At 40.0% G+C, this 27,991-nt stretch overlaps 2 protein-coding genes and 2 non-coding genes across 10 annotated transcripts in view; 2 read left to right on the top strand and 2 right to left on the bottom strand.

The window, feature by feature from the left end:
• Positions 1–14,691, top strand: part of TEX2 (testis expressed 2) — a 60,088-nt gene extending 45,397 nt beyond the window's left edge. For all 6 annotated transcript variants that reach the window (XM_075519158.1, XM_075519159.1, XM_075519156.1 and 3 more), the window contains exons 8-12: positions 4,451–4,583; positions 9,028–9,150; positions 11,190–11,399; positions 11,633–11,753; positions 12,634–14,691. In XM_075519158.1, the coding sequence (XP_075375273.1) occupies positions 4,451–4,583; positions 9,028–9,150; positions 11,190–11,399; positions 11,633–11,753; positions 12,634–12,756 (710 nt within the window). In that variant the 3' untranslated portion in view covers positions 12,757–14,691. The remainder of the gene's footprint in view (positions 1–4,450; positions 4,584–9,027; positions 9,151–11,189; positions 11,400–11,632; positions 11,754–12,633) is intronic.
• A 1,071-nt stretch (positions 14,692–15,762) lies between these two features.
• On the bottom strand, positions 15,763–15,897 carry LOC142418007 (small nucleolar RNA SNORA76). The gene has a single exon (XR_012778166.1). It is a non-coding gene; the product is annotated as a small nucleolar RNA SNORA76 (small nucleolar RNA).
• Positions 15,898–16,076: 179 nt separating this feature from the next.
• Positions 16,077–16,142, bottom strand: LOC142418010 (small nucleolar RNA SNORD104). Its single transcript, XR_012778169.1, has one exon. It is a non-coding gene; the product is annotated as a small nucleolar RNA SNORD104 (small nucleolar RNA).
• A 1,938-nt stretch (positions 16,143–18,080) lies between these two features.
• Positions 18,081–27,991, top strand: part of ERN1 (endoplasmic reticulum to nucleus signaling 1) — a 44,044-nt gene continuing 34,133 nt past the window's right edge. The window contains exon 1 of one of the 2 annotated variants that reach the window (XM_075518607.1): positions 18,081–18,465. In XM_075518607.1, the coding sequence (XP_075374722.1) occupies positions 18,388–18,465 (78 nt within the window). In that variant the 5' untranslated portion in view covers positions 18,081–18,387. The remainder of the gene's footprint in view (positions 18,466–27,991) is intronic. The other variant, XM_075518608.1, reaches the window with a different exon arrangement.

Here is a 27,991-nt window from a genome sequence, read left to right as displayed (position 1 = left end):
GATGCAGCCCTGTATCTGATACTCTGTCATGGACTACAGAGAGCAATGCACATCTCCGCAAGACGGATCTGATTCTGTACCATAGCGGAAAACAGATTTGGCTCTCTGCAAGAGAAGTTGCCCTGTTCTGGAAACAGTGATTCAGAAAATACAATTGTAATAACTCAGAAAACAAGAATACAGTGTTGCTTTGAAAAGAAACTTCAAAATGCAGCATCATTTTATGTCCTTAATATTAAATATGGATTTTTTTAAAGCTGAATGACTTTTCATGCTGCTGCTTTATGAACCAGAACTGGGTTTTTTTCTTTTTTGTTCTTTCTGGCTTGCGTATGGTCACAGGAGTATGTTTGAGGATACTCTTGTAATTTAACTAGTTTCACAGAAAGACAAACTTGGGTTAATGTTTTTTAGCTTCAAAAGTATTTGTTTGTCAAAAGGTAGATGCCATCTTTCTTCCAAGACATGTAATCAGAGCAGTTTTTAATTTTAAATTGTTTCTGAGTTTATTAAGGGTTTCTTAACTTCTCTACTCTGACTCCGTTCTCTCCTTTAGTTACCATATTGTTACACTGGGCTGGAGAATGTGAAAGAGAATTATTTAACTCAAGGTGGAGAAGTTTCTAATTGGTCTAAAGGGAAATACTTCCTTGGAGGACCTGTTGTGGTGCAGCTATGGATTGCATGGCAAACAATTTATTTTTGTTTTAAACTGTTCTTTCAACTCTTAGATGAAGATATCAAAATAATTTCTAGATGATGCTAAAACCAATAAACTGGTAGTGAGATGGTAGGAATTTAATGAATTTACAATACTTGTTAAGAGTGTTAAGAGCCTCTGGAGAGGCTCTAAATTACAGGCCAGCAATAAGCCAAACTTCAGCAAGTCTCAGTAGCATATTTAGAACAATAACAACAAACATGGACAGAGCAATGTTTGAACAGATAATTAGCTGAAAATCATGAGAGGATGAATCTTCACTAGCTCTCCTGTGCACACTGTTTCTAAGTGAGGAACAGACTATCGTGTTTCTTTATGTACTATCGTTTCAGAGCATGAGGGTATTGAACGCCCAGCAGGTATATAGTAGTAGCATGTCCTTTCTTGCAGTGCTGTTTGGAGGAGATTGCCATGCTGAACTTAGTGGGTTTGAGGGGGATTTCTATTCACTGGGACGGTGTGTCTCTTCAAGATCTTAGTTCTGCTCCCTGTTCTTAAAGGTCAAGCAACAGTGGTTCCCCAGGATGGAGAATTTGTGATAGAATTCAGCTGTGCACACTATTAGATAACAAGCCAGTTTAGGCTTCATCTTTGCTCATGTTACATAGTTTGGACCTGGTCTTTTTAAGGTTTATTTAACTATAGTTTTTATGTAAGACTCATTTGTCTGCCACTCTTACTACAGCGCTCTTCTCTAACTCAGATGAGCAGTTATCATCAGACCTTTGCAAGAATACCAGATGCATGAAATTTAGAAGGAAATAAATAAACTTTGTCACTAATACTAAAAATGTTGTGCCACTCAAATCTCTTGACTAAAAAGCATGAGAAGGTTAGTAAGCTCTAACCTTTCCCTTGTAAAAGTGTGAACAAAACAGACTTTGGGGAATTATTAAAATTCTCTTGGACATACATAACACGTTAACTAATGCTGCCTGTTGTATCCAAATGCTATTGTTTGCCCTTATCTCACTTGAGACTTGCAAGTCTTTAGGGAAAAGCCTTATCTATAAAAGACTGGGTATTTTGCTCTCAACTTCTTAAAAGTATGTTTTCCACTGAGCTTTATAAACAAAGCATGTTTGAAAAGAGCAAATTGTTTTGTTGTCACAAGGAACAAAACCTGTCTTTTAAGAGAAGTAAAAATTTAATAGATGGAATAAGCTCATGTGTAATCAGTGTTCGGGGAACTAAAACATATTGCTACTTCTTGTCGTATGCTTCCTGTGTGGGACAGCAGGTTCTCCACAGTACTTATGAAATCCTCCAGTGTCCCCAGTAGCAAAGCGGCTTCACCATTGGTAGAAATCTTATTTTGAGTTACAGAAAACAAAGTGAAAACTTTTTAAAATTGTTAACATGTATGATGCTTGTCAAGTGGTTTCGTGGTTTCTTTTTAAACGAACTTATGCTTTGGGGGTTCTTGTCAGTGTTTCACTTTGCCTAGATTTAAACATTTTTTTTAATTCCTTTCTCTGTTCTTGTAACTTTAGTTGTAACCAAAGACTGTAGTTCTGAGTCATGAGATGGGATTTAGGAGACTGATGAACACTTGGCTTCAATTAATTGCCAACAACAGCACTGAGAACAATTAACTCCTTCAGTTTCTTGTTCAGTTGAACTGTGACAAGGAAACAATTATGGTAGAATTTGTAATCCTTGTAACTTCTTTCATATTGTCGAATAACGTGAACTCTAGTATCTGAGTTTTTTAAGAGCTTGCAGTGAATAATTACTGAAATAACTTGTTTTGCTATTGTACTTAAAAAGGACATAAATAAGTAAGGGGATAATAATTGGAAATGCTTGTTTTCATAAGGATAAATGTATTTGTTGGTAAGTTGACCTATGAATAAACCACACATGGGAAAAAAAAAAAAATCCTAAAACTTCAGGCCAGTATCCAGAACAAACACTTTTAAGAAATACTTTTTTTTTTTAAAGTTTGAGACAATCAGTCATTTAAAGTAGCCTTTTGTGAGGCTTTAAAATGTAGTTACTAATTGTGATGTGCTTTGTTTCATCCATACTTTTTCACCAGTGCTTGATTACAAGCAAAATATTGTTTTATTATATGGCTCCTCTAAGTAACTAAATTTGTTAACAGACAATGTTGGGGGGGGGGGGAATCTTGTTTCTGTTAATACAGTCCTATTTGGGTGACAGCATATGCTGTAGTATTTACTGTACTTCTGTCAAGGCTAGGGAACCAAATAATTCTGAATAAATTGTACCATCTGGCCAATTCTTCACCCCCTCTCCCTCCCCTACCTCCCTTTTTCCTTCCGGAAAATGCGTATGAACGTTTTCTGGCCAGAAGGAATTTTCCCTCCCAGTAATGGCATCCTTTGCTTAATTTGACCTACTGTTAAAACAACATTGACGTTCGAAGCATGCTGGCTCATTGGTTATCCTAAAAGTCTGTTCAGCTGTTTTCTTGTTTCTGATGATCTTACTGCTACTTTGTTACTGTAAAGGGGGGGGGGGGGGGGGGGATCTATGTAAGCTTGTGTTTGAGTTCTTGTGTTTTGTTTTAGAACAGCATTAGAAAAACTGTATGATGGAAAAGATAATTTGGGTTAGTAAAGAAGCATCTTGCCTTCAGTACTGCTTCCAACATGTAATCTCATAGTGTATCAATGACCTGGTCTTTGGGAGCTGTGTGTATTTCTGTTAATATAAATGGGTGGGACTGGGGACAATGCCATTCTTCTGATACGTTTTTGCAGAAAAGAAAACAGTTGTTCTTTAACTGAAAAAGGGTGTCTTTTGTAGATCAATCAAACCCAAAGAGTAGTTACCATTAATTGCCTCTGAATAAGTAAATAAAAGTAGAATGCATTAGTGGTTGATGTGCCAGATACTGGTAGGGCATATTGCGTGCAGCTGCAATGTCTGGAAAGGGAAGGTGCATAATCTATGCTTAGTGGCATCTAATTTCTAATCTCTGGGTCACAAATACCTTACAGCTTTTTTTAGTCAGTGGGACTGCAGGGTGTCACTTAAGAGGCAGGACCTAATCTTGCAATTATTCCCAATTCTTTTCGTGATTGCGATAAGCAAGTAGTCTGCCCAGACAATAGGATTTAATTCTAGATGTGTAGTATGAAGTTGTTCTAAGTAATGACCTTGTTTGCTGTGACTCATAAGAAGAATGCCTATATCTGAGTTACTGAGCAAACCTTTTCATACTTCTTCGATACACCATTGTCAAAAGCAAAAGAGACTGCAGGTTGTGATGTGTGACAAGCAATATTGCTCTGGGATTTCAAGTTTTGCTTCATTTAGACAATGTAAGTAATACAGAGAAGTGTCCTCATTACTGTTTGGCTTGGAGAAGTACTGTAAATAGTTTAGAAGTGAATCCCTGATTGTATTCTATTTTCTTTATCTTGATTCAGATCTCTTAAGCAGTTTAGGTGTGCGTAAATCACACTCCTTTTTTTAGATCATTAGCTGTACTCACTGATCTGTCTTTCAGCGTGGCTTTGATTCATATCTGAATGTTCAACTTTGTTCCATAAGCTTAATGTAAACAGAAAACTTGCTTTGATAAGCTTGTAATTATTTGTGAATTAATGACATAATCGATTGACGAAAAAGTAGTTTTTCTCTCTGGAAAAAGTGTGATGTATGGACTCTTTTTAAACGAGTGTTGGCTTGACATTAAAATAAAGTGATTGTGACTGTTCTTAAAGTGACATATTTTGTTGTTGTTGTTAATTTTAGGACTTTGGATTGATTTGGAAATGTCCTACAATGGATCTTTTCTAATGACCCTGGAGACCAAGATGAACTTGACCAAACTTGGTAAAGAGCCACTTGGTGAAGCACTTAAAGTTGGAGAGATCGGCAAAGAAGGGTAAGGTATTACAATAGTAGAACCAAGCAAGAGCTTTATAGTGAAAAAGTGAAATTTTCCTTGTGTATATGCAGCTCTGGCTCTGCAATAGATTGAAAGGAGTTGGGGGGGTTGCGTACATGTGCGTGTAGATCTTGGCCTTTCTGTGCAACTTGAATGTTTGATTACACCATTGATAACTGTCTTAACAAAAGGCTTTTGTAGCACAATCTTTTTATATATATATATATATATATATATATATATTTTTAGTAGGATTTAAAAATGTTCTGTGACTAAACTTTAGTTTTGTCTTATGCTTGATTTGGGGTCTTAGCCAATGAGACTTGAATATTGGAGATACATGCAGATCTGGAGATAGATGCATGTAACGTGCTACTACAGCATGGTACAGCTACAGTTGTAAACCATGTAATAGTAAACAACTGTGGAAGGTAAATAGGCTGTAATTGTTATGTAAAGACGTTTTCAGTAGCTTTATTGCATCATGGGAATAATCACACCCCTACTTTTAGTCTCCAGTTTTCCTCATATCCCACTTCTATTTACCTGCTATGTCTAAGTGAAATGCCTTATCGATGAACTAATTAGAAAGCACACATACTGCAACTTACCTAACTTGTATTTGTGCTTTCCCTTTCATTTTTATGATGTTGTTTGAATTTCATCAATCTGTCCGTTTGTATTAACCTGGTGAGTGACACCTGTCAAATATCCATCCCGTCAGCTGTGGAGTGTTTATTCTTTGTGCTGTATTCTCTTTGTACTTAAGAAATCTTCAGTCCCTGAACAGTAGGTGGTCTCTGATTTAGCGTACAACCACTGCCAACAACTCAAGAAAATATTCTCTAAATCTGGCCATTTGTTTAGATATGAATAAAATGTGGTCTTTCAGAATTAAGATACTAGATGCTTTGTATACTCATGTCATAGCTCTGACCATTTATTCTGAGATATCTTGAAGTAATTCTTATAGCAGCACTATATTACAGTGTGGTCATGACAAGAAAATAAATGTGAAAAAACTAATGGCTGAATGATCTCATACACTGGTAGAAATTCAGAGGATTTAAAATCGACCTAGATTCTCATTGTCACTGCTTGAAATATTTATTTCTGAATTTACATCAGTATAATTGGTAGGTATGATTTTTGAAAAATCCCTTTAATCTTGTCCACCCAAAAAATAGGGGATAGAGAAGGAAATCTCTATTCAAATCGAATTCTTGCTTTTCTTCCCCATCCCTTCAGGATTTTGTGTATTTTTATATCTGTCCAGTGCAAGAACAGCCTCAGAAATAATTAGTGAATGCATTGATTTAATATTTAAAAATCAGCTTGATTCTAGCTGAGCAATAGGCCCCCAGCAACACAAATATAAATGTCTGTAGCTAAGCAACCAACTACTTGAAGGTATAACCATTAACTGTATTCCTCCCTGCACATGGCTGTGATGTTTCAAAGGTACCATGCCAGCTTTACATAAAGAGCAGTCTAATGTATTCTAGTTTGAATGAGGTTTTTGTGGTTGCTTGGTTGTTTTTTTTTTCCTTAAATACAATGGATATTATAAAGAAACAAACAAATTAAAGACTCTGAGAAGTATAGAACAGTTTGATTCTCATCTATGCTTTCCATTGTGTTACTTAATTTTACTGGCTTTTTTAATTATCAGTTGATAATTGCTGTAACAAATCAAACTATTCTGCATGTGCTTGCATCCGCAATCATATTGTCTGTAAGTGACGCATGTTGGTTGCTTACGCTCATTTCTGTCCCTCAAGAGCCTAGATCAAACCGCCTCTTGAGATGCAGTAACCACAAACTCATGTAAGAAAGGCATCTACTCATCCAGAAAGAGGAGGGTGGGGGAAGCAGCACTGAGTTTTAACTGTCCTTGGATATTGTCAGTGTAAAGAGACACACGTGGTTCAATGTTGCAGTCCATTCTATCGTTGCTGCTGCGTTACTGTTTGAAATAGAAGTGTGCTGTTATACAGTTTGGTAATGCTGTCTTCCATGCATTCTAAGGAAAATGCAGCTCTCAAAAAGGGTGGAAAACTATTTAATTGCCAATTTTATAAAATTAATACAGTAGCAGGTTCTAGCATACCGGAGATTAGGCAAATGCAGGCAGGCTAACCCAAAGTTACCGCAGTTTCTCACCCCATCAGTCCTTTTTGCTATGTTGTACTATGTAAAAACAAACCGACAAATAGCAATTCATAAAATATTGTGCAATCTGCTCAGGAACAATACTGTAGCTCCAAAGTGTTTTTCTGCTGATGTTTGTGTCATATAAATGGTCCATTGTATGCAGAGATCCCCTGAAATCTCAGTCAAGCTTATTTATTGTTGCTTTGTTTAATGCGAGGAAATCTTGTGGTCTTAGCCAGTCGGTGCATGCTTGTGGAGGCACTTCAGAGGGCCAGGCCCCATTACCTAGGCAAATAAAACACCTTCTTGTAAGAAGGTGACACCTTTGAGAGCCTTGAAAATGCACTGGGCATGCTTTGAACTGGGTGGTATGGCGTGCACAGGAAAGTGAAGTGAGGTCACACCCAGGTAAAAAATGTCTAGTTTGAATCTGACCTAAAATCGTGAACTTCTCTGTGAGAAACGGCTCCAGCATTGCTATTGGGGCCAGCGACATGAACCATCCACCACCCCCTAAGTCCTCAGGGAGGTGGTTCAGTTTGGTGTGCTGTTTTGCTCTTCTGCAGCTACAAAATGCATCTCTGGGTAAGAAAAGGAGGTTTATGATTCTGATTCCATAGCCTGGGTAGCAAATTCTTCGGTGTAGAGGGGTCATGGGATTACTGCTCCAGTTCTTAAAGAGGCAGTTAGGAAGGAGTGTTTTGCACTGTGAGCTGTACTTGAACTGTCCTTTTATGTTAGGACTTCATGCAGCAACTTAACAGTTTGTTTTATGTACAGAATAGCAGACAGTAGACTCAGTCCATATCCTGTGTGAGGTTATTAAATGCTTCAGATAAATTTCCAAGAACACACACACACAAAAAGAAAGAAAACGCAGCTATAAACTATATTCTGAACAAGCTGTAGAATATTATAGTCCTGGGTATAGTCCCTAGGGCTAAAACCATGTGCTTTTGAAGCTTATGTTGTATAACTATTTCAAGCTCTTGCATTCGGTAGAGATCTGTTAATACTGAAGTGTATTCACTGTATCCTTCCCTAATTTTAATCCGTTTAAAAGATTTGAAATTTTTTCTGTGATTGTGTACATAAATTCTTCCATAGTTGAAGTCTAGGAATTAGTTACTACTGTGTGATATTTTGTACCCTAAGAGCAGCACTTGTTTGATTTTATTACTTTACTTTTTTCCCCTTTTCTCCCCGTGACATTCTTTGCCTTATTCTATCTTGGACCCTCTTCAGAAAAAACAAGACCTTAAATCCTGTAAACATCATTCACTGTGTCAGAGGAGCTTAAAAATTCACAAGCCTGAAGGTCAATTTCCCTACAAATATAGTAGGGAAAGGAATATTTCCAGCAAAAATACTAAGAGGAGATTATAGCCTAAATTTGTATGGGACAAAAGTATCTCTGCAAAACATGTAGGAAATATGGCTTCCCAGGGTTATGTTAGACTTCTTCTGTTAATGAAATTGCCTTTTTTTTCTACACAAAATTGGTAAGTGGTGACACACACTGTAGCTACAGTAAGGTGAATCACTAGTTTGAGACAACTTTGCTCTGCCAGCGTGAGTGTTGTGCATTTCCTTTTGGAGGCAGATGATTATCTGATTCTCTTGTGCTTTGCATGTGTTACTATTGCTGGAGATATGTCTACACTGCAAAAATTGCATGTGTGTGTGAGTAGACAAAATGGAATTTATTGACTTTGGTTAAAAGTGCTGTGAAGATAAGGTATAGATGTTGTGAAGATAAGGTATATATGTTAGCACATCAGTTAACATCTTTGAGGGATTCTGGGATTCAGTTGGTAGACAACGTCATTTTAAGTTGGAGTCCTATGTTTGCTTTTAGTACAAGACAGAATTGCACGTTCTCACCTTTCAATTTAAAAGCATGTTTTTTGTCAGAGTTTTAAAAACAAACAAAAAACCTGTCCAGCCTACATACTGGTCAACTTCCATGGAAAGCCACAAGCAGCAACAGAGATGCTTTCAAATGTATTTCAAATAATCTCCACATTTGATTTGAATATGTAGAAGGGCCGTTCCCCCGCCATCCTCTTTTATGCAGGATTACATTCCACTGGAGAAAACTAATTTTCTGTGTTGAAGCTAGTTTTGACGGACTGGCTTCAGAGTGGTTTTGGTTTTGTTCTTTTTAGATAGAGTTTATAAAAAAGAAGAGGGGACATTTCAGAGTCTCCAATAGAAATACGTGTAATGTCAGCCAAAGCTGCTATTTAAGAATATTACATTTGACCTGGAAATTGCGTTGTTTCAGTTTCAGGCCAAGGGCATATTGTCTTGCAGACAGCGATGAGGAATCCTCCAGCGCTGGGTCTTCAGAAGAGGATGATGCTCCTGAATTGGCAGGAGAGAAGCAGGTGACTCCAGGAGCAGAAGGGTGAGCTGTTTACATAGTGTTTGTTAATCTTTTCCTCCCGGCCGCATTTCCAGACTTAGTGTAACCCATATCTTGGTCCAGTCCTGTAATGTTCATTGTCACACAGGATGTCAGAGTGTGAGTATATCCAAGTAATTAAGCAAACACAACTCACCCATTTCTAGAGCAAAGAGCAGCAATCAAGCCATGCACTATAGATTGAAAGAAACCTGCTCTGCTGAGTGTTTTACCCTGCTGGGAGCATTGTTCACCATACAGGACTTCTTCAGAGTGACCTGTCCGGTGCACCATTTGACACCTCCTAATTTCTTCACTATTAGATTACAGAGAGAGCCAAATCTTTGGGCCAGAGAAGCTATGGGGACATTCCCCAGCCTGTCTTACCTGGTAGCAGAGCCAAGAACAGGATTTTGTGTGTGAACTTGAAATACTTTGTATACAGCATTATACCCATACTGATCCTGCTGATCCCTTATTTCCAGTGTGTTCTTTTCTTTAAGAAAACAACTGTTATTCAAGCCTAGCTTTCTTGCTCAGGGTTTTGTGTTTTGTCTTGTTTTTCTTCCTCCTTTTTTTTTTTTTTTTTTTCTTTTTTTTTTTCCTCCTTGAAGGGCTTTGAGTGTCTGGGCTATGCAATACTGCCCTCTGATGCTGTGCAAGAATTTTAAAGAAAATTTCCTAACGTCAGTTTTGCCACGTCATTCCTTGTTTTGGCTGCTGTTCTGATTTTTTTGCTTTTTACATCTGATTTGAAATTATGCCATGCAATGAGAAATCTGTAGTAACACTGAAATTTCTCAGACAATCACAATGTTTGCTATGTCTGAACACATCTTGGTGATTTTACAGTGAATATAGCAAAAGGCTCCATGACATATTCAAAATGTTCAAGGGAGTTTCCTTGAAGTTTTACTCCTAAAACCTTTTGAAAACTATGTGATGAATTGTTGGAATTATTTCAATAGGTGCATTTCATATCCTTAAAAAAATATATAGGTCATATAAAGAACTCTGAAGGACAAAGAATTTTTAAGGAAAATACTGAAATAATTTCCTTAGACCTTTCAAAAATCTCCATTACTATCACTATAGAATCTGATGAGAGAGTAACTACTTTATCTGCGTAAAGTTACAGCTAGTGTAAAATCCAAAAGCTGAAATTAATTCACCCCTTTTATTATAAGCTGAGGAGTTTCTTGTCTTACCTTATGCTAAGGAGAAAGTTCTGTAAAAGGCTGAATACACACAAATTTTTTTGAAGGATAGGAAGATGTCATTTCCTTAGCAAGGCTCTCTGCTACGTAACATCAAGAGCCACGATTAGGTATAATACAGTCTGTGAAAATATCAAACATGCTATTCTTAGAGTGTATATTTCTGAAATGGGATAGGTGTGAGAAAAGACACATTCAGTCCTTAAAGCATCTTTTTTAAAAGCTAGGATGCCATCTGCCACTATTGCCAGGAAAAGTAGCCTCTTTTTGCAGGCATAGTTAACCATTTTTGGAATATTATTCCACCCACTGCCAAAATTGCCTTCCTCTTCTTTTTCACCACCTTTATGCTCGTTGTAAATGCTACAATACCTTAAAATGAAAAATTTTTGTTCGACACACACTGTTAAAATAGATTAGACATGATGGGCCTTCTATGCCGATATGTGCATATGTCTTGGTGCATCTGTGTCTTGACAATTTTTTTAGAACGGTAATAGACAGGTTGTCACTTCTGATGCCAGCTTGCTGGCATAAACGATGTAAGTATATTTGCAATTTAAAAAAATGTTGCACTTCCAATGCCATCTGGGAAGGAGGAGTGTTCAGACTGGACGGAATTTCTGCCAGACACTTGTAGTTGACAGAGTACAGCTGCTGTGTGCAGGCTCTGGTAGGTACTGCTTGGACATCTGAATACCTATCTGTTTAGAATTTTTATATCAAATACTCTAATCATTTAATAGGAAATCCATGGGTGTCTTAAAAAACCATAGGTTTAAGAAAATTACCTTGATGTACTCTTTTTCTATTCTCTATCAAAAGGTATGTTGGAGGACATCGGACAAGTAAGATCATGAGAATTGTGGATAAAATTACAAAGTCAAAATACTTTCAGAAAGCAACAGAGACTGAGTTTATTAAGAAGAAAATTGAAGAGGTCTCCAATACTCCATTGCTGCTAACAGTTGAAGTACAAGAGTGTAGAGGAACACTAGTAATTAACATTCCACCTCCACCTACTGACAGAATATGGTAAGAGGAACTTACTGCAGAACTGGGCAATGTTTCAGGTGGGTGCTACCTAAGGGATTGCAACTAAGAAAAAAGGTAAAGTGTAGCTGAAATGGGTTCTGGAAGAGGTGCAATACAAACTAGTTGTAAATGAGGTAGGAACTGCTGTTAAAAGAACATTGACAGTTAATACATTTAAGTATAGGCTTTGTTGGAGTGTTTATAATAAAACCTGTTCTGTGTACTCTCCTAAGGTATGGCTTTCGAAGACCTCCCTACCTGGAGTTAAAAGCTCGGCCAAAACTTGGTGAGAGAGAAGTGACTCTGGTTCACGTAACTGACTGGATAGAGAGGAAACTAGAACAAGAGTTTCAGGTGTGTTTCCTTTACATTTTCATTTCATTAATGATAGTTTTGGCCTATTAGAGGGATGGGTTTTTAAATTTTTGGATGTCCCCTATTTCATTCAACACTAGTCGGTATCCTCCACTGCTCCTGTTCAGTGGAAAGGATGTTAAGAACTCGGCTGAAACTGACTTCTGGGATGGTCTCAAAACCACGTGTAGACCTGGATGGAAATGTGTTTTAGCACTTGTCAAAATGATTTTAGAGATTAAAATGCCATTTCTTTGAAATAGATACTATGTCAGAATTTGTAGTACTTAAATAAAAACATGATCCTAGGTGTTCTTAGATGATAGAGGGCCAAACTGTTGTGTAAAACAAAGAGCAGATGAGGCAGTAAGGTGTTCTGTTACTACTTCCTTTAAAATAAAATCATTTTTAAAAATCACATTGACCATAGTGCGAAATAGGAAAAAACCTCCAAGTTTACAAATACTTGTAGGACAGGAAGACAGTTTACTGACCAGATTCATTCCGGACCCCAACCTGTACAATCAACCAGAAATCAAAACTGCTTGTTTCATTAAAAGTAGTTTGAAAGTATATGGGTAAGAGCTGAGAAAGCATCAGAGTTACGAAAAGTTGGTATGTTTCCTGTAGTGCCATTTCAGTTTAATGGAAAGCGCAGAGATCTTTGTATTTCTGAGCTTCATCTACAGCTGTAACACGACTAAATGCCTTGAGTTAATGGACACTGTATGGCTTCAGTACAGGCATTGACTCAAACAATGCCAAACTCAAGAACCTTTTATCTGGAAATTTGTTGCATTTTTAAACTAAACAAATTGGAAAACTAAGGTTTCAAGTGGCATATGAAATGTAACTTGATTTAATTGCATCTTTTTCACAGAAAATCTTTGTCATGCCAAACATGGACGATGTTTATATTCCTTTAATGCACTCAGCCATGGATCCCCGCTCCTCTACATGCCCTCCTAAAGATCTGATCACGGAGGCCCCTGATCAACCATGACATGTAAAGACTCTTGCAGTTTACAGTATTATAAAAGTTATTCTCATGGTTTTATAAACTGTGCTGTAGTTCTCATCCTTAACTTGTGCCACTTCCCCCCCCCCCCCCAAGGACTGCCTATAACCATACCTTTGTGCTCACTTGCCTGGTTATTGTTCCTGTGTACTTCAGCTACGTGAAGTTTCATTCCATTAAGCAGTTGATTTATTTTTGTACTGGCTGCCATCAGGATTTTAACTCTGAGGCTAAGATGACCTGTTCTTTGGGGGAGGGAGGAGGAACCTAACTGTAATAGATCAAGGAGCTTGATGACACACCTTTTGTTCAGCTTATGTTTTTGTGCTATGTTAATGTGCATTTAAAGCATTGAAAGGTTGTTTGGCAGCAAAGGAACTGCGTGCCAAATGGAAAAAATCCTAAATAAGGAAAGAATTTATAAAACTGGAAGAATATTTTTCTTTCTCAGGCAGTTGGAGGTGTAGAATGAACTGTTTTATGTTCTTTCACTTCTGCAGTCAATAGCTTGTGTCAAGCAATCGAAATATGAAATGCTTTCAGGATAAAAGAATGTAAATTGGATGTATAGGTAATATTGTGATTCAATGTGGTATATACATATTACTTTTTTCATACAGAAATTGTGCTTTTTTTGGGAAGCAAGTAGCCATAAAACACACACAACTATCAGTGAAGGTGGGATTGTCAGATTTTTGTAAATGAGGAGAAAAAAGTTGGCAAAGCCATGAGACCAAACCATAGCAAGCCGCCTTACAGTGAGGTACAATCACCTTGGTTCATGATTAATTCTGAATGTTTATAGACATGAGCACACACACAAAATGTCTAATACTGCACATTACCAGAAGTACTTAGTTACCCTACTGTGTATAGAGCCTCTTGCTCCAATGAAACACCAAGTTTTTTCTTACAGGAGAGTTTGTTGCTGTGAGTCTTTTCCATTGCACTGTTTACACACAAAGCATGGGACCAAATTCTGACGTTACAGCCATGCAACTCCAGGCATCAAATTGCTTGATGTTTGTGAAAGTGGCTGTGACTGAAAGATTTTTGACCCCCATGCATTGGTTTTTTTGGACTTTGTGGAATAGGAATTCAAGCATTGCAGTTACTCAAGCTGATCGTGATGTAATTAAAGACTGTTTCTGCTAATTAATGGCCAAAACTAAGGGGGGAGGGGGAACTGCCTTTGATTTCTATCTGGTATAATAATTCAAGACTAAATGTATGCAGTAAATTCAATATTTGAACACTACATATCCACTGTTTAACACATGTGATATTTTTCTGATACTCAGTGTTGCCAACTGTTCATGGATGTCAGAAAATGTTTTAGTTTACAAAGAAGGTGAGTTTTGGCTCTCCTTTTATAACATGATTTGCTTTTTTTTTAGAAGTACTTTTTTAAGAACTTTTTTGTACGTTGTGTTGTCACATTTGATGTAAATCAAAATTTCCATGTGTGACTTGATGATTTACCATCTCTAAATGAAGCTATTATATTGAAGGTTTTTTAAACAGCACCTTGCCTGAAACATAAAAGAAAACTAGCATTTAATATATTTAAAATTAATTCTATATTTGAACACCTATTTTGGTTACCTTTAATTGAAATATTAGTAGGTTATATTTGTTACCTGAACTCCTCCTTGACCATTCCAGGCTGTGTATATTCTGGGGTTTGCTCTGACTACGTAGGCATTATTTGCCTTTCATGAAGTCTGCATGTCTTGTACGCAGGTCTTTTATATGATTTAATTTCTATGTGCAATAACTAAAGTCAAAGGACTAGATGCACTAATGTGTAAACAGATTTAGACTTATTACACAAGATTGTCATATTGCACTTCATAAACCGTGGGTAACTACAATCTGCTTGCTTTGTTTTATTAAATAAATTTATCCCATGTCAAACACGTATTCAGTTAAATTTTTTTTGTATAGTACTTAGCCACTATCTTCTGCAAATAGTTTCAAAAACTTCATTATAAAGGCAACTTGCCAAGACAATGTAGTGTGCTATGTGCTTTTCAGATTTGTTTTTTAAATATACCCAAGTTGTTCTTGGTGGCTATATGGCATAATAATTTTAGGGTTAACCAATGCTGAGACTGTTCTAGCTCTAAAAGGAAAAGCTTAAATTTAAGAGTAATTTTACTGTAGTGAAGAGAAACTAAATTTCACTGCAGCAGTTAGTATTCACATGAGAAACATGCTTTAAAAACCTATTTTTCATTTTACACCTGTGAAAACCTTGAAATTACCAGGAACTACAGAACAGAGGTGGCATGCAGTACCCTCTGTAGTAGGCATGGTGGTGAAAGCCTCTCTGAGCTTAAGCTTTTACAGTCTTCCTAGACTTGGCTACTACTCCTCTGTGTCCAATCCTGTTACCAGTATGGGTGTACAGATTACCTTTTCTATATATAGAAAACATTGCACACCTCTAGCCTCTCTGCCTGCAGGACAGCATAAGCACAGCTGACAGAAAAGATGGAGTCCCTTCAAATAGTTGCAGCTTAGATCACTGCAGTCAAATTCCCATTTTGTTTCACTCTCTTTTGCTGTGCACATAAAGGACTGCCACCACTGGATGCTTTTCTCCTACAACAGCTAGGCAGGAATCCCAGGACTCTTACTACTTGTTCCATGTCGCCTTTACCAACTGAACCCTGAACTACTTCAGGAAAAAATTAGTGGTCTACACTGGGTTAAAGTCATGCTGAATCAACCGACAAAATAACCTAGATCGCCTTTCTCCCCGGTATTACCCTCTCCCATCATAACACGCGAGATATCAGCGCCATAGGCTCCCACTCCGGCAAGGCCAGCAGTGTACGAACGCAGCCCGGCTCTCTCCCCGAAGGGCACCGCCTCTGCACCAGCACCTCCCGCCACCCCCCCCCCCCCCGCCTCAGCGTGCGGCGCCATTTTGTGCGGTGGTGGCAGCCACCCGCTGCCCCGCGCTGTGGAGGGCTCGCCGAGACGAGCTGTAACTTGCTTTGAAAAGCACCACCCGGGTCGGGCCGAGCAGCCCCAGTTATGAACAAGCGCTTCGCTCTAGCACTACAGCTTGGCCGGCGGCGCCGCGGACAGGGCACCCCGCCGGGTCAAAGGTAGTGCGAGGAACGGACGGACGCGCGCAAGAACCAGCCAGACACGTTCACGGGGGGCAGACAGCTTTATTCACCAGGCCGCTCCCCGCCGGTCGCCACACGGGCCCTGCAAGACACGGAGGGAAAAGGGGAGGTTACAGACCCGGTGCACCGCAGCCACGCCGCGGGGTGGGCGGCAGCCTGGGCGCTCAGTAGTAGGTTTGCTTCATGCATGTCAGCAGTCTAACACGTGTCAAGAAACATCAGCGCAGCCCGGCCTGCCCGCCCAACCACCCCTCTCGCCACCACCTCTCACCTCCGCCCGCCGCGCTGACAGAAAGGCCAAACTACCGCCTCGCTCCACTTTATAGAGCGACCGCCGGCCGGCACCCCGCCCCTCCTTGTCTCGCCCAATAGGATTCAAAGCTGGGGGCACGTGCTGATCCGGGTGCGGCTGCGCGCGCGGGTGGGTGGGGCTGCCGCCGACAGCGGCGGAGGAGGGGAGGTGCTGAGGTGGCGGCGGGCTGGAGGAGGTACGGCTCTGAGGGCGCCTGGTTCGCCTGCGCTCCCCCGGCGTGTTGGGTAGCTTTATTCGCCTTTTCAGAAACAACAGTACTATTTTCTTTAGTAGCTTGCTCTAGCACTTTGTTGCTGTTAGGAAATAGGGCGTAATATTAAAAATGTAAAAGCTTAGGCCCCGCTCGGACCTCAGAGGTGGTTCCTCAGTTCCTGAGGGGAGGTGCCAGGGGAGCGGGAGGGCGCAGGGTAACGCTCGTCTTCCCGCCCCGGGTGGCCCCCTGCCGCCTCAGCCCCTGTTTTTGACGTTTTTCCTACCTTCTGTGAGGCCGTTGGACGCACTTGTGTTAAATAACTACAATTTGGTAGTGGCATATGCACCGTTTGCGCAGCTGAAAAACTCCTCCCTTAATATAGCATGGCATGAAATTCAGCTTAATAAAACTCGATGTAAAGAGGTAACGACACCTAAACGCTCACCAGCCAATTTTCAGACTGGAGGGCGGGACGGCAGCTAAGTGCTCACCCCGAGCGCTTCTTTCCCAGGAAGGCGGAGGCCGGTGGGAAGGGAAATGCTGCCATCCTCTGGTACCTCCAGCGCCCGAAGCCGGCAGCTGAGCGGAGGCAGCAGGGCAAAAGCAATACCCGCTGTGTTCTCGGGGGAGGCCCTAGCTCTTGCGCAACATCGCGTGTGCTTTTCACACAGGCACAACTGCCCGCACTACCTGCCGTTGTTAGGAGGTTGGTTACGAGGTTACGAGGACTTTCTGTACGTGCGGTAGAGGTCTAGATGTGTTCCTGGTGCGTGCTGTTGCCATGGCACGCACAAAGCAGCGTGGTAGATGGTCTGCTTGTTCTCAAATGATGTAAATGCTTAAAATCCAAGACCACCATAACAAAACCCATCTGTCAGTACCGGAGAATGGAAATCTCAGTCTGGTTTGCAGCTCCAGGATATTTTTATGTATTCAAACTTGCAGGTTACATCATAATTATGTCTCCTGCCCATATAATCAAGGGCATGCTTATTAGAAGAGGGAGCTGCCAGAGCTGATCTGTTAGGTGCATATTGCATACTTAGCACCCACTGTGCTCTGCAGCTCCATTAATGGTATCAGTATTAAAAAGCAAACAATATGTAGCAAGGACAAAGTGGCTGTTATATAAATAGGCATCTGAAAGCTAGGCCTTTGCCAAGCAGTGTAAATTTACTCTCTTCTTTTGAAAGCTTCTTCCATTTGATTCAGTATTTTTTGTGTTTATTTTTATCTGTTCAGAGGAGCTTGGACCTGGTTTTTGGTCCAAAGAGGCATTTTCTTTGTTTTTGCATTTATTTAAGGCATTGCAAGGCACACCAGGGTCAACAGTGGCTTTGTCAAAACAGGAGCTATGCCAGATAAATTTGGCCTGATCTGCTTTGAAAGCGAAAAATCAATAGGGAAATTACGCCGGGCAGGGCGGTGCTGGAGGAGGGAGGCTATTCGTTCAGCCTGAATTTACCCACAAGGTGTTTAACAAAAACCTGCAGCAGGCAGCTAGCCGTCGGTGCGCCCCGCGGTCCAAAACGCCAAGGGCTCTTGGCCGAGCCCCCCGGGCCAGCGGCCGTTTTGCCGGGCCTTAGCGCAAACGGGGAGGCTCCGGCAGCAGAACGAAGCCACGGGGCGTCGTGGGCCGCCCCCGCACGACCTCCCGCGGCCCCCCGGCCCTCCCCGCGCCGCGGGGCAGCCCGAAGGCGCCCCTGGGAGGGCGCTGTCCCGAGCCGCCCCGGTGTGCCGCGGCGAACCGGCCGCTGAAGGCCGCCCAGGCGGCGCTTCCCGCCCGCGACGGCGGCGGCCCGGGCAGTACCTGTAGGCGGACGGGGCCGCCCGCGGCTGACGTCGGTAGCCCGGGCCGGGCGGCCCCGCCCCGCCGCGCGGGGAGCGCCGGACACGCTGCGGCCGGCAGCCAGCGCCGTGCGGGGGGAGCCGGTCGGGCGCCCGCGGAGCCCCCGCGGGTGGCAGGCATGGAGCCGCTCCGCCGCCGCCGCCTCCTCCTCCTCAGCCTGAGCGCGCTGCTGGTGCTGCTTTCGCCGAGGCCCGGGGTAAGCCGGGCGCGGCCCAGGCTGAGCCTGCCTGCTGGGCCGGGGGCGGGGGCTGCCCCGCGCGGTGCGGGAGGCCGGCGGGGAGGACAGGGACAGCGGCGGTGCCCCCGGCCCGGCCGCGGCGGGGGAGGGTGGGCACGGCTCGCCCGGGGTGCGGGGGTGCCCGAGCCGGTGAGAGCCAGGGGAGGCCTCGCCCCGTGCAGGCCGCCCTCCCGCCCGCGGAGAGGGAAGCCGGGGGGACGCACGGACGGACGCCCCGGTGGGCTCCTGCCGGGGCTTTGCCGAAAGTTTGCCGTAGGTGCCCGCAGCCCGCTCCATCGGCGGTGTTTGCGAAGCCAACGCGCTGTGCGTTTTACTGTCGTTAATGCTGGGTGCCCGTCTGTATGCGCAGGGGTGAGGGGCTGCAGCGCGCCAGCCTGATCAGTTCAACAGCTGTGTACCTGCTTCTGTGCCGTACGTTCTCTCACGGAACACCGTACCTGAACACGTAGCGTATATAATAATGCTTGAAATATAAAAACACAGCTAACATCGTAAAGTAATTGATGAAAGTAGGACAAAGAAACTTTTGGAAGCTGGAACTATGTAGGTGTATCGAGGAACTAGTGAGACATGCTAGAAGATCTTTGCTCTGTCCCTTCATAACCTCACAAGTGGGGGGCCTTGTTTTCTTTCTGAAAAAAACCCCAAAACATTGTATCTATGTAGATATCCAAGTACAAACGATTAGCTGCATGCCCTGTATACCATCTCAGGGCATTTTGATCATTCTGTTTCCAGAGCAAAGATAGCAACATGCACTAAATGTACATGCGCTTGGTTGGTTTCCAAAAAAGACTACAGTTCTAAATTCAAAGGTGAAAGACAAAGTGCACAAGTCGCTGCCCTACAAAACCTCTTAAAAAATAACCAGATTGGTTATAAGGTATTGCATGAAGCAATAAAAGCACAGGGAGTAGTGAAACTGGTGCAAAGCAGATGGAATGCTGAGCAGGTTATTTATATGGAGGTAATAATTTTAAACTGTGTTTAAAATGGGTGCTGTCTGCTATGTGTGAACTGAGATGGAAAACTAAGTCTTCAAAAATTCAATCCTGAAAGGTGCTGCTCTTTGTAAATTCTCAGAATCAGGAGACAATGAAAAGGCCAGCTGGCATTTTCTGTTTCCATTACACTGAAGTGTAGCAGAGGAAAGTTGTAGGTTATGTTCTTTGATGGATTGTTCATTGTTACCTGAAAATGCTGGTGTAATAATTCAGGTTAAGTGAAACTGAAGGCTTTGTTTTTTGCCTGGGATATAATAGCACCACTCCTTTTCTTTAAAAGTAAACACATTTAGTAGTGAAGCTGTGTAACATTCCTAGTGTTGTTACTTCATTAGGAAACTGGAAAAAATTAAATGCAGGCTGTCAACAAAAATTACTTTAAAATCTTTATTGTAGAGTGCTAATGTCTTTGTCTTAGTCTGGACTATAAGGTTGGACTGAGATCTCTTCAGGTTTGGGGTTCAGATTTTGCAAGGAAAACACTGATTTGCAACTCATGAAGTTTTAAAAATAGTACTCATTTAAAAATACTTCTTGGTATTCTTATTACTAAAAATACTTTTCGAGTCAACAGATTATTACTAAATTCTGTGTAATTTTACTTGCATAGGCACAAAAACCTAGACTCAGGCCCTGGTGGAATTCAGCCACTTTTCTCTAGCTTTCTCTCTTGTCTTCATCTCCCTGCCTTGCCATCTTACCTCAGATCAGTACCTGATCTCGGGTTCTCCATTTCTCTCTTTTCTTGGCTTTTACCCTAGTCTTTTTACTCTGCTAGCTGTAGTCCTCACTGTGACTTCCAAGTTGAAATCTATTCCGTACTGCAGTCCCTTTTCAGAACTAGTTTTAATTTCTGTGAACTTAGTCCCAGTCACCTCACCTGTGATTAACCCATTTACCTGGGAAGGCTTATTTAGAACTATTAACATCACGTGAGTAATAAATTCCATGGAAAAGACTGGTGTACAATTCTTGGTATTGAGGTAAGGTGAAAAACATGAGATTGCCTGAAGATTTTGCAGATTGTGTTTTCTATAGATTTCTTTTAAGAGTACTGGTGATGATCTCCTGCTCTGTATTTTCTTTGTCTGATAAATGTACTCTTTGTTACTTTATATCCCAACTTTAATACTGTTTTCCTACAATTTATATTACGTGTTCATACAAGGGCTTCCTTTCCTGTCTTTCCTTTATAAGATGAAATGCTGTCTCTAGTTATTTAGGTGATAAAGTGTATAGCTCTTGGAATTGCCCTAGTGATGTATGGGAACACATAATAAAAGGGTGACATCTCGGATACAGCAATGAGAAATGCAATAGAGCTGTCAGTAAATAAGCAGTCACTGTAAATATTATACAGTAATGATATACAGCTCTCTGTAGTTTGAAAAAACCCTTGTTTTTGTGAGCCATGGACATTCCAAACTCTGCCTATTTCTCTTTTAACATGGAGTCAGTGCAACTCAAAAATAACAACCTCTCTGGGATTAAACTGGCATGTAGAACCTCGGTCTGTTCCTTCCCGCAGCATGTGGGGCTGGTTTCAGTGCTCTGTTGCACGGTGTGCACAGGCAGCACATGCGGGCTGTTCTTGACATGGGAAAACCCCAGCCTTAGCCAGATGTCTTTTATTCTGTTGCATTCTGTATCTCAGCATGAGGTGTTTGGCCAGTTAACTGATAGGCATGAAAACCTATGTGAGACAGCAGAAGGGTTTAAAGAAGACATCTTCAGTCACTATGTTAATTAACATTTATGTGTTTTATTTGAGTTGCAGATCTCCTTGGTTGCTCAAAAAAATAGTATATTAGGGTTTAGGGTTTTTTTTGGGGGGGGGGGGGGGGATGCAAACTTGGCTTGCACACCTAAAATTATCATGGACAGCTCTGTCTTGGAGTGTAAATTCGTGTGTTTATAACTCTCCCTGTCTACTAATTTTGGTTGCTGGTGTTCTTGTGAATATTGTAATAAGTTTTGGTTTTACAGAGAGACCCAAGTCTGAAAACTTAGCTGGGAGTTTATGGTGTAGAGCACCACTCAAAATTCAGTCAAGCAGAGGACAGTTGGAGTGGACCTCCCGTAGTTTTCAGTTTTTTCCTATTGTAGTACGAATGGGCGTATGAATGAAAAGTCACTGGAACTGGGTTATAGCATTGATGAGAAATAGCTAACAAAGACACGTTGGAATTTAGTTTAAGATGAAAAGATCTGTAGATTTGATCTCACTTTCTAAAAAAGATATAATTTATTTTTTGTCAGCTCTCTTTCATATATCGACTTCATTATTACTTATACTGAAAAACTCCCTCCAGTAGTTCACTGAATTTTACAGAGTTTCTTCATGGCATGGTTTTATTATGCATAGTGAGTTTTAGCCTCTAGCCTGGCAATGTAATTAGAAGATAGCTGTCAAAACCAGGGTAATGAATCATACACTATCTGTGATGAATATGCCAATTGCTTGCAGTGTGTGCTAATGTTTGAAAATACTTTGCTTTGCATCCTTATTGGTTTACTGATTGTGGTTCCAGTAGCATTATGGTATAGGCCTTTTCTTATTGGGAGGAAAGTGTCTGGTGCTGTTAATGCTGAAGTTTTTTAATAGTTTTTTAGTAAAATGCAAATATACAGCCGGATGTATGTCAAGCTAATTACGGAGTGAGGAAAGCAGAATTTTATCCTTGAGTGACTATATATCTTGTCAACTTTTTTGTTTGGTAAGCCAGGCATTGCCAAAGAAATGATGAGGATGTAAATTATAGTTAGCAAACCATCCATCCTTTATTATCCATCAGACCTTACAAATTAAGTTCGGTGCATATGTATTCCTACTTAAGACTCAGAGAAGAGAAAATTATTACCTGGTAACACATGGGACAGTGATTTGTTTACTAGTGAGCACTCAATTATTTCTATGAAATCAGTAAGACTTCTCAGAGTCAGCAACACAGTCACACAGCCAGTGTCACTATGAAGTGTTTTCCTGTTCTTTATTCATACTTGAAGATCCTCTTGTGGCATCACCCCCACAGCAAAACATATTTATAGGTTACAGACCGATAACCTCAAGGAACTGAGTGGCCTGGTTTTCTTTCTATCTGCTGTTTCCACTGACTTCAGTGGGATTTGTGCATACTCGGTGACCTGCATTTCAAAAGTACTGTTTTTAAGCAGGTAAATTAGTGGAAGAAATTATTCCTGTGGTGATCTGTTTTCTTCTAACACAATAAAACAAAACAGGGCATTGTTCTGCTACCCCTTAAAAAAATTTGAAATGTTGTGGTGAATGAAGATAATATCGTCTTTGACACTGAACTGTACCATAGACATATACAAACACACCAGAACTTGTTCTATAGCTTTCACTGACCTTCCTTTGACTCCATGCGTGGTTGAGAATTGTTTTGAGTCATTTTGTTACTTTGATTTCTAAAAATTTTATCTAAAGATGTGGTAGATCTGGACTGAGGGAAAGATTCTTATGCTAGGGTTAACTAGTATTTATAAAGTGCATTTCTATTTCTATTTATAAAATGCTGTTGCTATTAGATAGTATATTTCTATTCTAGCTTAAAAATGCTATTTACTATTTAGTCCCAAATTTTAGGCTGTTACGGATTATTAGCAGTCAGCACTTTAGAGCATTTGTCAAAGTTTAACTCAATGAGAGCTTGAAAGTTATTAAAAATTGTGTTTTGAATTAAATTATTAAAAATTAATTATAAAGCAGTCCTCAAATAATTTCAAAATAATGTAAATCCTTCACTTAACATCACTGTTGGGGTGGAAGATTTTTATGAGTACAGACTGTCAAGGCAGGGGAAGCTCTCACTGAATTCCAAAGAGGGTAGTTGTTAAAATAGACATTATTGCAATTTCAGATAAAATAAAAGAAGACCCAAACCAGGTTTTCCTTCAGTCTCATTTTCTCTGTTCACTAAATTAAGTTCTTTTTGCTTAGCTGTTTCATGTCCTGACATATTTTTCCTGTATTCAATTGTTGTATCTCCTCAAAAATAAAATTGCAGTGTGAAATAAAAAGCTATTTTAGAACAGCGTTGCATCACAAGAGTTGAGACCACACCCCTGCAGGGAGGACAGTATCTGTGTATACCAGTATTTATAAAGAGTCTGTCTCAGGACTGAGATTATTATGGGTTTTTGTGGTGGAGAATGCTCTTAGATACTTCACACAAAAATGAAAACAAGTTTGGCTTGTACATACAGGTTTTTACAATTTTCATAGCTTTTCATAACAGTGCTAATTCCAGGCTTTAATTAATCCATTAGTCAGTTAATTATAAAGCTTTGTGTTCAAAATAAAGTCTATTGAGTATTTGCAACCTTGATACTGCAGTCTCTAGCCACTGATAAGAGTCACTAATAAAATCAAGAGGAAGTGTTTTTTATTTCTGAGTCTGGGTGAAACACAGGTAATTATTTAAATAATCTGTTTGTTTTTATGTCTATTGTTTTATGCAATTAGAAAGAATAAAACCTCATTTCCATATTGTTATACAAACTTCCTAACCTTTTCTCCAAGTGACTACTGCATATATTGGTAAAAATAAATTAGCAATATTGCATTGCAAAGTCTACAGACTCATCTGTTTTTTTTAAATTTAGGTCATAAGCTCTAGCAGTGTCAGTGTATTACTCAGCTGGTTAACGTCAACTGCATGATACCGTATGCTTTGAAAAGCATGAGTGAATGGAAGATTTTTAATATATGGTATTTTATGTATTTTATCTGTGTGCAAATACAACATTAGAAGTAAAGGAAGAGCTATTGAAATTTGCCCTATATTCAGTCTTTCACTCAAAGAAGATGGTATCTTTGACACACTGGGTTGCAATGACCACATCAATGCGACTTTGATGGCTAAATATAAGAAAGCCCTTCAAAAGCATTAAAACTTAAACGCAGACTTATGGGGGAGGTGAAGGAGAGCATTAGAAAAAGGTGGTATTAAGATAAAGTCAGTTCGAGTGGAGAACATGAGCTTAGCAGGAGCAGCGATGCTGCCTAACTGTATTTTGAAGAAAAAAGATGCATGCATGTGGCAGAGTCCTTTTGTCAGTGAAGTCTGTGTGCCTCCGTGCTGATTTCACTCCCAGTGAAACTGCTTGGGCAGTGAGCAGAAATGGCCCCAGAGCCCTCTGAAGAGAAGGTGATTTCTCTGGCTCGATAGACCTAATAGCCTCTTTCAGAGTACCGTTCCCTTCTGTTCCCTTGATGCTTGCGAATGCCATAAGCACTTGCCATCCCAGGAAGAGTTCACATCTCCCTGTTAACCACAAAGTGGTGGTAGGCACCAAAAGAATGGTAGCTGGGAGTGGCTTTTTTTCCCCCAAACCAAGGATACTACACTGAAAAGCTTAAAAAAAGCTATTGTAATTTCATTATCTTAGTCATATCTGAGAACTTTCTAGGTCATTCTGCCTGTGGGCAACATTCAGGTGTTCATCTGGTTTTCAGCAGAAACTTGCATGAATGACTTCAACTATGGTTTTTGTTCTTTATCGTTCAGCTTGTAAGTGATCTGGAAGGTAGATGTACAGAAAAGTTTTCTTAGTCCTGTGACTGCAGAATGTGCAGAGGAACTTTTTGCACATTAGTACTTTCTATTCCATCCCAAGTACCAGCAACCTTCTAAAACGTCAGTAATCTGGAAGATAATATCGGTTACTGATGTTTTGATGAGAGTTTCAGAGCTCACATTTAACTCCGTAATTTCTATAGCCTTGATGCCACAACAATAGATATTCAAAAGTTAAATATGAAAATGTTAAATCTACAGATCTACAACAAGTAGTGTTCCATATACTATATATTACTGGTATTTGATACCCAACCATAATCATGGTGGTTATTTTACAGGGACATTTTTTGTGAAGATGATACGCTTTAGTCACTTCTCAGTGAGAAGACAGGAAGAGAACGTGCTTTGTGGAGAATATACTGATTCTGTAAGATAAGAAGATAAGAAAAACTTGTGCAGAGAGTAAAAAGTAGCCTAGAAAAACAATCTTAGTCTGTATACATGGAAGATGTGGTGGATTTGCTATATGTTGTATTTTATTTGCAACTAAACCTCAATACTAGTCATTATATTCTGAGTGTCAAATTCCCACCTGCAATTTAAAGGAACTTCAGTAATTTTCACTTCCTGCCTTTAACAGTTGTATGTTCTTGCTCAACTTACTGTGTTTCATTCTAGATGCAGTTTCACTGTATTTGTTAATTAAAATGATCAGTTTGAATAATGGATGTTTTTGGTGTATCTTTTTCGATAGAAGACCAAACAGAGTCATTCCAGTCTTTCAAATTAAATGCTTTTGTTCATGGAGCAGGTTTAGGGTAGATAAGTCTTCATGAAGAAACAGGTATTTCTTGTGTTCCCTGTGGTGTATAATGCACAGGACTTATACTGTATACATTGTTGTATTGAAATATTGCCTAAAAATGTTTTCTGCCTTATCTATGAATCTGATAGAAGAAGAATTAAGTTCTCTGGAATAGGGATTTTTTGTGAGTACAGCTGCAGTGAAAATAACATTTATTTGGTATGAGAAAGCTGAAATGTGCTTGTCAAAAGTCTGAGTAAAAAACAGTTTGTAAGAAGTTGTTCAAATTTTGCAGTTAATTGTGATTTCTTCTTTGAACTCACACAGATAGGCACTTTAAACGGTGACCTGCTATCTGATGTTGGGCAACATCTGACAGTTGAGAATGATGGTTAATTAAATGCAGTTAACCTGATAGGCATGGTTTCTTTGTGCAATTAGTTGAAATTCAGAGCTGGAATATTCATTCAGTGTCTTTGGTTCATGTTTTTTGTTTCATTTTGTTTCTGTTTTGTAAGACCAGAGCCCTCCAGACAGCTTTATGCAACTGAGGCTTTCAAGTTATTTCATTTATTACAAAGCTTCTCAGGTAATATTGAAAGAAATCAAATAACCGTTACATCCTAGCTAAAACAAAAGCCTGGAAATTTTGTGTGTGTGTGTGCATTAAGTATATATTAGCTTAAAAGTAAACTAGCTTTTCAACATTTTTGTGTATAGGAGGAAGAAATTCCTTACCTGTCATGAATCACTGTTAACCAGAATTGTTTGGGGCTTTTTTTTTGGTAAAATGTGTTGAGATCTTCAAGTGAAAATTAGTATATGAGTGCAAAATGTTACTGCACAAATGTTAATTTGGAATAAATTTTGACCACCATTCATTGCTTCTTTTCATCACAACATTGTTTTCACTAAATTTTGAAGTTTTTGCCCTTTCTTAATAGCTTGAAACCAGAGTGATTAGTAATGACTTCATGAGCATCTCTGGGCTAGTATGTGGCTATACATATACATATGTTTTTTAGGATGACTGCTGTCAGTTATGTCTCAAGATCTAACCCCTATACAAAATGAGTATCAGAAGTTAGCTGGCATTTTGTGTAATGTCACACATTAGGGTGTTCCCCCACCATTACCTGGGTGGAGGAGAGGTGGATTTGGTTACCTGGGAAGGAAAAACAAATAGACAGTTCCCTATTCTGTTAATCCCAATTGTTTGATGAATATTAAAGCAAACCAGAAAGCTAGGATGATTGTGGTGAAATTTAATGTCCTTAATTTATGAATGACAGACTCTGAGAGCTGGAGAAAGAAGTCAGAATTGAGCTCCACTGCATCAGTAATGCCATAAAAGGAATTCGGAAAGACTGAAAATAAAATCATAAACAGTATATATTACTGGACTCACCCAAAGAAGAAGTAACTCTATGGAGAAAATGTTCTAAGATATGGAGGATTTCCTAATAGTTGTTCCTAGCTGGTACCCTATTGAATTGAGATGTCTTTTCATGCTTAAATAGCTTACATGTGGTGAGATCAGTTCAATCTGCAAGTCTTCTAGCTTTTCTGAGCTCAAAAGTGGTTTGGTCTTCAAAGGGAAAAAAACGTGTTCAAACGCAGGTGTTTTTTCACCCTCCTGGTATTCCTTGAACTCGTATCTTTTTGGGGCCACATCACAACCCACTCATAAAATATTCATATTATAACTCTGCATTCGCACTACTGTCGTTCATTGCCTCACACCAATGATAAGAGTGAGGGAATTTGTCAGTCGGATGCAAGACGACATCTTAGAAGTGAGGAGCACTGACATTACTCAGTTATTGCCCCACTTGCTCATTAGTGTTCCAGGTTAGGAAGATTAGTTACTATAATTCTTAGATTATTACAATTTTGTACAGGAAGCAGTTCTTTGCAAAGAAGCTGTATCTTTTGCATAAAAGCAGCTATAAAGATATCTAGAATGCAGCCCTGAGCTTCCCTTCTTGTTTTTGTTCAAGCATAGTTTTATGCAAGCAGCTAGGCAATGACGGATTTAAAACGTAAATCTTGGGGAGGCAGATTGAGCCTCACAATTAGATGGCTTTCAGCCCCAAATAGATGTGATAATGGAGTGTGGGTTGTGTCTTCCC

Source organism: Mycteria americana, chromosome 16, assembly GCF_035582795.1.
Source record: "Mycteria americana isolate JAX WOST 10 ecotype Jacksonville Zoo and Gardens chromosome 16, USCA_MyAme_1.0, whole genome shotgun sequence".
Classification (NCBI taxonomy): Eukaryota; Metazoa; Chordata; class Aves; order Ciconiiformes; family Ciconiidae; genus Mycteria; species Mycteria americana.
Note: the sequence above shows the minus strand (reverse complement) of the source record. Positions and strands in the feature narration are given on the sequence as shown.